Source organism: Echinops telfairi, unplaced genomic scaffold (assembly GCF_000313985.2).
Source record: "Echinops telfairi isolate 266 unplaced genomic scaffold, ASM31398v2 ScPeMD7_7;HRSCAF=31, whole genome shotgun sequence".
Taxonomy (NCBI): Eukaryota; Metazoa; Chordata; class Mammalia; order Afrosoricida; family Tenrecidae; genus Echinops; species Echinops telfairi.
Window position 1 is genome coordinate 641,032 of NW_022103904.1, and position 13,223 is coordinate 654,254.

The window sequence follows — 13,223 nt, forward strand, 5'->3', positions numbered from 1 at the left end:
CACTCCCCCCATCATTCACTATGGTAAGATATTTTGTTCTGATGATGGCTTGTACCTGATCTCTTCAACACCTCGTGATCGTATAGGCTGGTGTGCTTCTTCCATGTGGGCTTTGTTGCTTCTAAGAATGGTTTCTCCTAACATGCCCAAAGAATGTGAGCTCAAGTCTAACCACCCTTACTTCCAAGGAGCATTCTGGATGTACTTCTTCCAAGACAGATTTGTTTGTTCTTCTAGAAGTCCATAATACTTTACACATTCTTCGCTAACATCAATTCTTCTGCTGCCTTCCTTGTTCAATGTTTAACTTTCATGTTGATGTGATGTGACTGAAAATACGATGGCCACGGTTAGGTCCACATTAGTTCTCAAAGTGACATTCTTCTTCTTCAACACTTTAAAGACTTCTTATGGTGATTTGCCCAATGCAGTAGGTCATTTGATTTCCTGAATGCTGCTTCCAATAGCATTGATTGTGGCTCCAAGAAAGACAAATTTCTTGACAACTCCAATCTTTTCTCCATTTACCATGATGTTACATATTGGTCCAATTATGAGGATTTTGTTTTTGTTTATTATACTGAGTTTCAAGCCATACTTATGGCTGCAGTCTTTGATTTTCATTGGCAAGTGCTTCACGTCCTCCTCCCTCTCAGCAAACAAGATTTTGTCATCTGCATCATCACAACCCAGTGCTTTATTCACCTTCAAATAATTCAGTTGAATTATTTTCTCAGCATGCAGATTGAATAAATATGATGCAAGGATACAACTCTCAGGCACACCTTGATTTTAAGCCATCCAGTATCTCCTTGCTCTCTGAGAATAACTGCCTTCTGGTCCATGAACAGCACGAGTGGAAAATGTCTGGCCTTTGGGCTAAGCAAGATCTGCAGAAATCATCAACACCAGCTAACATCATACAACTCATCAAAGAGAAGCAGTTCCAGCCATCACTTTAGGCATGAGCTAATTAAATGTTTGCCCAGTATGGCCCCAAAATGATGTTATACATATCCAAACGGCCCTTGGCAGATAAATGGTTCCCCATCCCTGATGTACAGGTTCTGCTTGAGCACAATGGAATTCCTATTATTCTCAATGTGATTCACAGTTTGTTATAATTCACATAGTTGAATGGCTCAGCATAGTCAATAAAACACAAGTAAACATCCTTCTGGTATTCTCTGCTTTCAGCCACATCCTCCTCTGAATCGGGCTTGACTTGCTGTCAGTTTCCTGTTGGTACAACCATTTAAAAAATTATCTTCAGTGAAATTTTGTTTGTATATCATATGAATGATATTGTTCCATAAATTCTGCATGCTTTGGGCCACCTTTCTTTGAAATGGGTACAAATGTATCTCTTCCAGGTAGTCGGATAGATGGCTCTCTTCCAAATTTCCTGGCATACACAAATGGGTGTCCTCAGTGCTTCACAAGCTTACTAAAGCTAACTGGTATTCTGTCCATTCCTAGTGTCTTGTTTTTCATTAATGCCTTCAGTACAGCTTGGCCTTCTTCCTTCAATACCATGCTTCTTCATCATATGCTATTTCTTGAAATAGTTAACACAAGCCTATTATTTATTTTTTAAAGATGTTATTGGCATATGACTCATAAAACATACAATTCAATGATTTTTAAAATATTTAAAAGAGTTGTGCAAGCAGAAGAGCTGATACCAAGGGCTCAATACAAAGTAATTATTTAGACAAGAATGATGGCAACATATGTACAAATATGCCTGATACAATTGATGTATGGATTGTAATAAGAGTTGCAAGAGCCCCCAATAAAATGATCTTTTAATTCAAAAAATAGTTGTGTGATCAATTTTAGAACATTTTCTTCATTCTCATACCCATCATTATTATTAGCTCTCCATTTCTCCTGAACCCCCACCCCCCACCATAACCTTAAGGAACTATTAATCTAGTTATACCTCCATGAGTCAGCATCTACTAGATGACATTGAGCTTGTTTGTTTTTTATATCTGTAGTAATCCACTTTCCAATGCATTCTGTCTGAAGGTAAGACTATGCCCATCCCTAGTCAATGATCTGAGGCAGCTCAATGGAGACTTACTCTGCATGGGACCTCAGCAATTGGATTTTGGGCTTTCACTGTCATCCATAGCCTTCTGCAAACTGGGTCCTTAGAATTTAAATTCTAATACAATTCTCTCTTTTGATATTGGGTTTTATTATTTATCTTTTAATCACATGGACTGGTGTGGATTAGCTGACACTTCCGTTAATGGCTGCTTGTTTTAAGACAAGGCTTTTAGACTCCAGACATTATTCAATCAATGCTTTCTTGTACAGTGACTCTGTCTGCTCATTCCTTCAGTCTTCCTTTGATGCTTCATTCAATATTTTTCCCATGGAATTTTTTAATATTACAACTCAAGCCTTGACTATTTTCTTCAATTCCTTAAGCTTGCAATATTCTGAGTATGTTCTTCCTTTCTACCTAACTCCATGTTTTTGGAGTTATATTTCATTATAATATTCTATGTTGTTCTTCAAGCTGTGCTTTGAAATTTTCTGTTCAGCTCTTTTCATAATTTCTTCTGTGTGCTTTGCTAATCTATGTTCAAGAGCAAGTTCAAAGCCTGACCTTGGGTCTTTTCTTTCTTTCTTGTCTTTTTAATGCTTCTTTGCTTTTTCACGTGTGATGTTCTTCCTACCATCCCACAGCTCGTCCGGTCTTCAATGTCCTTAGTGTTCAATGCATCATATCTATTCCCAAGATATTATCTAAGCTTAAATGGGATATACTCAAGATCCTACTTTGGCTTTCATGGTTTGTTTCAGGTGGTTTTTTTTTGCTTCAAATTCAACTTGCAGATGAACAATTGATGGTCTGTTCCATAGTCAGCCCCTGGTTCGGTTTGGGCTTGGATACTGAGCTTCTCCCTTACCTCTTCCAACAGATGTAGTCAATTTGATTCTCATGCATTCCATCTGGCAAAGTCCATGTGTTCAGTTGTTGAAAAACAAGGTATATGCAATGAAGGACGGTTGGTCTTGCAAATTGTTATCATTCAATTTGCAGCTTCATTTCTATCACCAATGCTGTATTTTTCAACTACTGTACCTTCTTATTTACAACTTTCAAATTCCAGTCACCCACATTACAGTGCATCATGACAGTATGTTGATCAATTTCAGACTGAAGAAGTTGGTAGAATTCTTCAATTTTGTCATCAGTAGCTTTTGTGGTGGGTGTGCAAATTTGATTGATTATTGTATTAATTGGACTTCTGTGTAGGCACAGAGTTATCATCCTATCACAGCCAGCACTGTATTTCAAGTTAGATCTTGGCATGTTCTTTTTAACAATGGAAGCAATTCCATTCCTCTTGAATCTGTCATTCCTGGCATAGTAAATCATCTGATGATCAGACCCAAATAGCCAATACCAATCCACTTCAGCTCACTAATTCCTAGGATGTCAATCTTTATGCAGTCCAGACTTCTCTAATTTTCCTGGATTCATATTTTGTATATTACACATTATATATTCTGATTATTGAATGATTACAACTGTTTCTTCTCATTTTGAGTTGTGCTCCATCGGTTAACCAAAGTCCCCCGTAGCTTTACTGCATCCACATCATTATGGTCACTCCATTTGGGGGAGGGGTTCTTCCCCAGTCCTATTTTGAATGCCTTCCAAACGGAGGGACTCATCCTCCAAAACTACATTTAGCAACGTTCCACTGCTACTCACAAGGTCTTCAGTGGCTAATCCCTGAAAAGTGGACAGACTATTTGTCTGCATAATTTGCTGTTCTCTGGAAGCTTCTCTGACACCTATTCTGGATGGAGACCCTTCCTGGTATTTGAAATACGGGTGACATAGCTTCCAGCATCACTGCAACATACTAGCCACCACTGTAGAATTAATGGACAAACAAGTTATGACGGCCATTTTCCCCCCATGACACTGGATGTCTCTCCACTGAAAAGTTGTGGAGCCCAGTAAGAATGAAAACAGGAACATGAGGAGGAAGTGGGATACATGATGCTATATTGTGGGCATTGCAGTTGATGAGATGAAACAAAATGTGTCTGAATTGTTGAATGGATAACTGATCTACTGTTTAAACCTTCTCCCACTTGACCAGGAAAAGTTAATACATAATAGTAATTTTAAAAATCATTTTATTAGGGCTCATAAACTCTTATCACAATCCATACATCAATTGTGTAAAGCACATTTGTACATTCATTGCCCTCATCAATCTCAAAATATTTGATAGTAATTTTTTTTAATGCCACAACTGGCCATGATGAAATAGAAATAGTCTAATGAAGAAAACTTGTTTCCAGAGCATTATAGGACCAAGGAGATAGAGAACAGAAAGCATTTTTTATTTTAGTCATTTCTTCTCATTACCTCCATCCTTATGCTAAGTGGACTCAACTGAACCGGATCACAGGTGAAACTAAAGAAATGTACATGGATTCTTTTTCTTACTCATAAGTTATTTACATACTATTGTGAAATAGGGAAATTAGGGAACTCCAAATGCATAGGAAAGATAATATCTGAAATGAAATCTCACTTCAAATATAGAAGACGGAAGTTTCAGCCTAATTGCAATTCATGTCATGGCAGAGAAGTGCCGTTCTCATTGTTATCTGCTACAAATGCTACTGACCCATGATAAGACAGTCTATAAAGACTACAAAGATGGCTCAAAATCGCTTAAAAAAGAAAATTAAAAAAATTAAAAAATGAGACTTTACTATCTTTAACTAGATTTTCAGATAAATCACTTTCAGGACAACAATCTGATTTTTTTTCCTATTGTAGCATTACATTCCTCTGTTGTGAAAACTGAATATGTAAAAGATCTTAAAGACACAGATATATAAATGTCAGCTACATATGTATCCAGTATTTTCAAAATGTGGTTTATATTTAAAAGACAGCCAAAGTTCTCATGCATTTTCCTTTCATTGCACCTAAAAAATCAATTTGCAGGCATTTGTGATTATTTGTTATTCTTCCTAGTCAGGAATGGCCATCTCATTGCTTGTATCAAGGTACCTAAAATGTTAACGTAACACTTGATAAATAATAGGTGATCGATACATATCTTTTGAAAGAATAAATAAGAATATTTTTTGCAACACAGCTCTTTTTAAAACTCACCTAATAAGTAAAAAAAAGACCTAAATAAAAATAAATTTCAGAGGGAATAAAACGCATTCATCTGAAAAATGAGATATAGTTATGAGTTATTAATATTATTCTATTACAGTCTCTATCTTGAAATCAAAAGGGATAAAAGATTTAAATACCTTTTTGAAAACTAAACAGGTGATCACTATAACAACTGGAAGCAGTAATGTCTTTGTATATCTCAGTGGTGTCTGAAACAGAACAAATAGTTAAAAATAGTTATTTAATTTTACTTTACATGTATATAACTGTATGTAAAACTGACTGCCACATGAAACTTCTTAAAGATAAAAATATCTTGGTCATTAGCAGCATGAAAATTTATTAACCTCTAGATTCTAATACAAGTATCATTAGTGAAAAGTTATACAAAATATGATAAATTATAAGTGATACAAGTAAAATAAATAAATGATACAAGTAATACTACTAAATTTGGAAGTAGATATATCCATTCTTTATCCCCATAACCCATTTTGTCAGACAGCCTGCAGTGGCATGCTGTGACGTTGGAAGTTATGCCACTCCACATGCAGTTTGAATGCTAGCAAGGGCATTCATGTTGCACAGGTTTCTGCAGAGCCTCTAGACTAAGACAGACTAGGGAGAAGGAACCAGCAGTCCACTTCCATGGGATTGGCCACTGAAAACCTCATGAATAACACCAGAAAATTACCTGATATAGTGCCAGGAGATGAGCTCTTCAGATTGGAAGGCACTCAAGATATGACTGAGGAAGAGCTGCCTCCTCAATGTGAAGAATCCTTACTGACAGAAGGAGCAAAGCTTTGTTAATAATGAGAATGTATGAAATATGAAGTATGAACATTTAAGAATTAGAATTAAATGGAGCATATCAAGACTGATATCCTAAATGAGCTTTGGGATGACAGCAAGAACATCACACTTGCAGAATGAAAAGGTGAATTAAAAAGACAGGAAAGGAAGGACTAACGTGGAGGCCAGAAGACAACGTTAAGTATTATAATGAAATGTGCAAATATCTGGAGTTAGAAAACCCAAAGAAAGGGCATGCTCATCGTTTCTCATGCTGAAAAAACAAGAAGCAGTCACTTTAAGACAACAAGGGGGATGGGGCAACTGCATGGTTTAAAACCAGGAATGGTGTGCATCAGGATTGTATCCTTTCATCACACTTATTCAACCAGTATGCTGAGTAAATAATCTGATAAACTAGAATATAATCTGAGATGCTAGACTATACGAAGAACATGGCATCAGGATTGGAAGAAGGCTCATTAACAATCTTCGGATGGCAGATAGCAAAGAGGTCTTGATGCACTCACTGATGAAGATCAAAGATTATACAGTATGTGTTTGTGAGATTCACTGTATAAGAAAACAAAATTTCTCCTAACTAGACCAATAGACAACATCATGATAAGTGGAAAAGAGATAAAAGATGCCAAGGATTTAATTTTATTTAGATCCACACTCAATGCTTATAGAAGCAGCAGTCAAGAAATAAAACGACATACATATTGCATTAGGCATACTGCTGCACAAGATCTCTTTTAAACAATAAAGAGCAAAGAAGTCACTTCAGGGACTAAGGTATACTTGATCCAAGTCATGGAATTTTCAATCACCTCATTTGAATGTGAAAGTTGAACCATGAATGAGGAAGACAAGATAAAAACTGATGCATTTAATGATGGTGGTGACGAAGAAGAATGAACGTGCTATGGATTGGCAGAAGAGCAAACAAATCTGTCTTAGAAGGAGTACAGTCAGAACACTCGTTACAAGGGAGGATGGCAGGACTTCATCAGACAATGCAGGAAGAAGCCATCATCCGTGGTAGAGAGTTGGCAAAAAAGGAGGAACCTCAGGAGATGGCTGACAAAATGGCTGTAACAATGGGCTCAAACAGGAAAAAGAACTTTGTTTTCTTGAGCTGCCCTTTGTAATTTTCAGTTCAACTCATTTGCTTCATTGCTTATTCCACTTGTTTTAGTTAGCTACTCTATAGTCAATGATTGTGAGGATGATGCAGGACCAGGGAGTATTTTGTTTTGTTGGACACAGCATCACTCTGAGATGGAACGGACTTAATGGCACTTAACAAGAGAAACAACAACACTGACTTACCCCTCCTTGATTTATCCCATTCTTTGTTTTTTCTTTATTGACCTAGGAGTTTAAATGTGCACTTACTGATTCCTAGACCCTGAGTTATTGTTTTCTCTGTTGTAATGTTCCATGTTTTCATTAGTGAGACTAAAACTAAAATGGAAGAAAACGAACTCAAGTAATTACTCTCCATATCAGAAACCACTGAGACATTATCAGCCAAATAGGTCTCATGACCTAATAGTATGATAGGGAGTGACTTATCATATAACTAAACTTTATGTTTCTTGAGGGCAGGAAGGTGCACTGGTTGTGCAGAGGTTAAGGCCTCAGTTGCTAACCAAAAAGCAGTAGTTCAAACCCACCAGCCACTTTACGGGAGAAAGATATGGCAGTTTGCTTCCCTAAAGATTTAGCTGCCCCCCAAAACAAACTCACTGCCATCCAGCAGATTTCAATTCCTAGCCACCCTGTAAGGGCAGAGCGGAAGTGACCCTGTGGGTTTCTAAGACAATTCATCTTTAGGGGAGTAGAAAGCCCCATCTTTGTCTTCGAAGGTAGCTGGTGGTTTCAGACTGCCAAGCAGCCCAACTGTAATCCAGTCTATCACGAGGATCTTGGAAAACCTATGGGAGCAGTTCTACTGGGTCCTGTAGGTTTGGCGAGGTTGCATTTTGTGGGCAGGAACCAGGGTACAATCCTTTTAAAACCCTACAGAACACTGACTGTCTCACACACAAATGCTGGCCAATTTTGGTTTATGAATAAATGGACTATTAGTTGAGTACAAGAACGAAGTGTAACAACATTTCATCCTTTGGTGCCATTAATTCAAAATTCTTGAACCAGGGATGAACTATTGACCTTTCTGTTTTCTGTGGAGAAAAAGCCTGAACAGCACGTATAGGAAAGAACACTGGATTGGAGTTAGTAGACCATGTTCTAAACTTGGCTCCTCAATGAGATGGATGGACACAGTGGCTGCAACAATGGGCTCAAGCACAGGAACCACTGTGAGGATGGCGCAGGACCTGGAAGCGTATTGTTCTGTGGACATAGGGTCACCATGGGTCCAACTGACTCAATGACCCCTAACAACAACAACAAATACTTTAGGAGGGAGAATGTTATAGACTATAACAAGCTATAGTCTCAGAACCCCACAGAGCAGTTAGTTCTACCCTCTCCTATAGGACTGCCGCTGAGTCAGTATCGACTTGATGGCAGTGAGTTCAGTTTGTTTGTTTATTCATTCATTCCTTCGTTCATTCATTTATAGACTTTAGGGAAGTCAGTTAAGCTTCTCCCCCCACCCCCCACCCCTTATCTGCAAATGAAAGGCATGCACTATATGGTCTATAAGGAGGAAAGGGAAATATTTTAAGATTCAGCAAATGAGTTGTTTTTTGTTTTTTTCATGATTAGTACCATGTATTTCCTTGATTTAAAATCACTGTGCCTATAAAGAAGGAAAAAATAGTAAAAATATGTGTACCGCTTTTTCCATGAAGTCAAATTCAGGAGCACAGGTATATATCAAGGTATCAAAATCTGTATATCTTAAAATTCTGGCTGCTATAAGGTCACTCAAGCGAATCTGGAATTAAAAAAAAGAGTAAAATTGAATTAAAAGTATACGAATAATTATAGTCAGTCACGACTGATTTTGAATTGATGATAGTATTCTAAGCAAATTAGTCTAAAATACATGGAAGTCCCTGAAAGAAAACAAACAAAAAATACAGTTAACCTAATGTGTTAGGTGTTGAACTGTGAAAGCTGAAAAGCAAAGAGAAATACAAATGCTCAGCAGGTAAAACCTTGATTCAATTTATTTTACAGAGACAAATTATTTTATGACAAGTTTGATGATTATTTCTTGTTACTGCTGCTAGCTGCTGTCAAATTTGTTCTGACTCAAACGGAGCAGCCCTGCCGGATTCTACCCCCTCCTCACAATGGTGATGTGTAAGTCACTGGTCAACCCACCTCATTGAGAGCCTTCTTTTTCTCTGACCAGAGATTGCTCTCTCTCGGTAACACATCCACAGAACATGAGCTGAAGTCTCACCATTCTCACTTCTAAAGAATATTCTGGCTGTACTTCTTCCAAGACAGGTTTGTTCATCCTTCTGTCCATCCATGGGGTTTTCATTTATTCATGCCTTCCCCTGACTATCAAGGACAACTTAGAATTGACTTTATGTTTTCAAGTGTAGTCTTGATAACTAAGACTAACTGAACTGCACAACGATAATTTCCAGTCTTTTTCGTTGCTGTCACATAGAGAAGGTCACGTACAGGATCAAGGATGTGTATGTGTGCATTTCTTTCTTTTAAGATTTGTAAAGAGCTGATCGATAGCGTGGAGCCAGACAAGAAACAAAAGCACAGGCCAAGTTAATAGGTATATCAATTACTCAGGAGACCTAAAGAAAGTTTATCATAAAATGTCTACCCATAAAATAAAATGTTAAGATCAATAGAAAGGGAAGGAAGGAAATGCCAGACATAAAAGCGAACAGCAGCAAACAAATCCAATCAACCACTATGCAAAACTAGCAACAAATGGAAAATTCATGCTTATGTTTGAAATTTTATTAAACATGACCGTATATGCAAGTAGATAGATGGTTGTACTTGCCCTTTTATAAAGCAAGTTCTATAAATCTCTTACTAAAGTCATGTTCAGGATAAGAAAGGGGCCCTAAAATCTGATAGTACTATGCAAGGTAAATGTATCATATATTTCTGATCCATAAATTGATTAGCTAGGTAGGAACTTGCTATGAAATGAGTTCCTCTTATATATGGCCTTCCTGGATTTGGGCTTATAGTTTTGCCAGAATGACTGATGAGGCTACAATCATAAAGGAGCTTGCTTAGCTGAGTGTGCAAATAGTATGTGTAAAACCACCACTATGACTAAGGAATCTTGTGGGAATTGATATACACATTAAGTGATTACAGATTACTGAGGGAAGTGGGCAGTTCCTGGTCCTAGCACTAGGACCATGCCTTGAAATGCTCAAGTGGTAGGCTTACTGTGATAGGTTTTATCTCAGCTTGACTGGCCTCGGATTCTCAGTAGTTTGGCAGTTGAAGCCTCTCTCAGGATGCAATCCGGCATAATATAATCTGCTGCGAGCAGTCAAGCCATTGTAGGAAGGACAGAGTGGAGCGCTAGCCCCTTAACCAGGTCATAGTGCAGATGCAGTTGGAAGGAGGTTTCATCAGGGTTTTGGCTTACTCCTATTAAAGCAGATTCTGTGGGAAGGCTTGTCTTCTCTTTAGCCTGAATCCTGCATCTGTTTAATCAACCTCAGGTTCTTTGGCCTTGAGCCAATGGCCTACCATATTGCCTGCTGACCACAGATAGTCACAAGCCTGACTTGAGGACCTTGCATTCATCCGCTTCTGTTTTTACCTGCCTGTGGTTTTCCTGCTTCCTGGTTCATCAGTCTTAGCAACTACATGACGAGTCAGGAAAAGCCACAGACCTGAACCAGATTGGACTTATCCACTTCTACAACTATGTGAGCACGTTTGTTGGTATAAATATCTTTCTTTCTAAGCATATCTACGTGTCACTGGTTTTGCTTCTCTAGAGAACCCAATCTAACACACTTACATAAAGGCCAGTCCCAAAGAGGCCTGAGGAGGGGTCTCACTACCATCAAGAAGAACCCGAGTGCAGGGCATCCTTCAGAGCCAGGTTCCCGCACTGAGAAATAACTGGACCCCAAAGAGAGAGCTATAACACTGAAGAAAGTGAGAATTGGCAGCAAGCACAGGACAGCTCAGTGAATGGTGGCAGCAACAGGATAAATGGTGGCATAGGAATGATGGAGCCTATAGAACTGGCAGATGACTGTGGCGGGGCTCCTGAGTAAGGGAGAGCTGAGTGACTTCTGCTTGGGGGATTGCTGGTAGAGGTGGGTGCCTCTGGGCATTCAGTGGTAGAGCTAAAGAGCTGCAACAGGTGTCCAAACACGATAAAGGCTTAGAAAAGGCCCACCAGCAGGCACAATCAAGGGAAGGGCCTACCAACAGCCATCACCAAGAAGTTCAAAGTTTTCTTGATTGTGTATCCTGATTTGCCTTGGATAAATCTGCTACAAAAAGATTTCTTTAAAGGGTTGAAAGTAGAGTTGTCACCCTGAAGACTAGAGTGCACTTGACTATGGTATTTTCAATGGCCTTAGATACATGTCAAAGCTGAACAATGAATAAGGAAGGTCAAAGAACTGATGCCTTTGAAGGAAGGTGTTGACAAAGAATGTCTTTTATCACAGATCACCAGAGGAGTGAACAAATAAATCTGTCCATAATTGTACCAACAATCTCCAGGGAAATCTAGGCTTTTATTGTTAGGCACCTTATAGTTATTACAGGCTCTAGACATTAACCAATTCCAAAACCACTTCCACATTTTAGGTATTTGTTGAGATAGCACCCCACTTGCTAGTCCCATCTTGGTTATTTAGTTCTGCTATAACAGAAACATCATGAGTGGCAAGTGTTAACGAAGCAGAAATTAAGCGGACGTCAAATAAAGGGCACCAGCTGTAGGCAAGGGTTTGCTTTGTTTGCCATCTGTGGCAGTCTGTCTGTTCCAGCTTCTATTCCTATGTTCCTTGGTGCCCATGTGGTGCTTACACACCCTACACGAATTCTTCTTTATTAATATATTAACAAAAACACAAGGCCAAGTAGAATATCTACCAGAGTTAGAGGAGCATGCTGGTTAAGGTTAGGTGTTAACGTGGGTAGACTATGATTCTCAATGGGTTGGCAAGCATTATGCACCACCTTCCTAAGACAGGAAGATGGCGGCTGAAAAAATGAAGAAAAGTCACTGCAGTTGATTAACTCTAGGCTCTAACTCATTAGAAAAGTGGAAAGTATATGCTGGGCTCTAAGCAGACTCTGATGATGATCCGACAAGGGAAAGCGAAAGTGGTCATCCTTGCCAACAACAGCTGGCCTTGAGGAAATCCAAAATAGAGTACTACCGCATGTTGCCAAAACTGCTGTCCATCATGACAGTGGTCAGGATATCAAATTGGGCACAGCATGTGGAAGACACTACAGAGCATGCACACTGGCCTTCATGGACCCAGGTGATTCTGATACCATTAGAATCATACATGAGCAGAATAGTGAAAAATAAATGCTGCAATATTTAATCAAACTGGTCAGAGCTTGCTTATATAGAGAAAAAGGGAAATAAATAAGTATATAGACATAGATGGAGGAAATGTTGAAATATAATACATTCACATTTTTATTTTTTTGTTTAATAAATGTTTCTATGATTTTGGCAGCAGTACATCTTGTCTTATCCTCATATAAAATGAAGAGGTTAATACATACTTGTCGGAACTTTTATGTTTTAACTAGAAAGTACTTACATGGTCTGAGACGCCTAAGATTTTAGATGTCAAAAATTTCAAAATAATTGTTCCAAACCACCAAATACAACCTTGGATTACCTATTAAAAAAATGAAACAAACAGAAATTAGATACCCGAATTATAAATTACCAAGTGAGAAAATTCAATCATATCTGTACATTGTAGATTATTCTAATCATGCAAGATATCTTAGTAGTGAAGTGTTAAAAGAGATGAAAATTTTCTTCCAGAAAATTTTGTTTAAAGAAAAGAAACTGGAACTGGTGACACTGTATAAAACATTTAACAAAAGAGGAATTCTACATGTCCTAAAACTAAAGAAATTCTGAACCAGTGGAGAGGTATGGGGGGCTGGCCCCAATTCCAACTACTAAGTGGACACCTGCCCTTCCCCCCAGAAGAATTTATTTCAAAAGACGGCATTGAATCTGCAGCTCCGGGAGAGGGACATATCTGATCGGAGCACAGGGGAGCAGATGAAGGGGGGGGAGGAGAGAGTGGAGCACATCATG

General features: G+C 38.4%; 1 protein-coding gene and 1 pseudogene across 5 annotated transcripts in view; one reads left to right on the forward strand and one right to left on the reverse strand.

Annotated features, from left to right (window-relative positions):
• Positions 1–13,223, reverse strand: part of TBX20 (T-box transcription factor 20) — a 165,211-nt gene that overhangs the window by 34,045 nt on the left and 117,943 nt on the right. For all 5 annotated transcript variants that reach the window (XM_045286325.1, XM_045286324.1, XM_045286326.1 and 2 more), the window contains 3 exons: positions 12,709–12,789; positions 8,790–8,891; positions 5,320–5,391 (listed from right to left, as the gene is read on the reverse strand). In XM_045286325.1, coding sequence (XP_045142260.1) covers positions 5,320–5,391; positions 8,790–8,891; positions 12,709–12,789 — 255 coding nt within the window. The remainder of the gene's footprint in view (positions 1–5,319; positions 5,392–8,789; positions 8,892–12,708; positions 12,790–13,223) is intronic.
• Positions 6,876–12,467, forward strand: LOC115868129 (annotated as a pseudogene).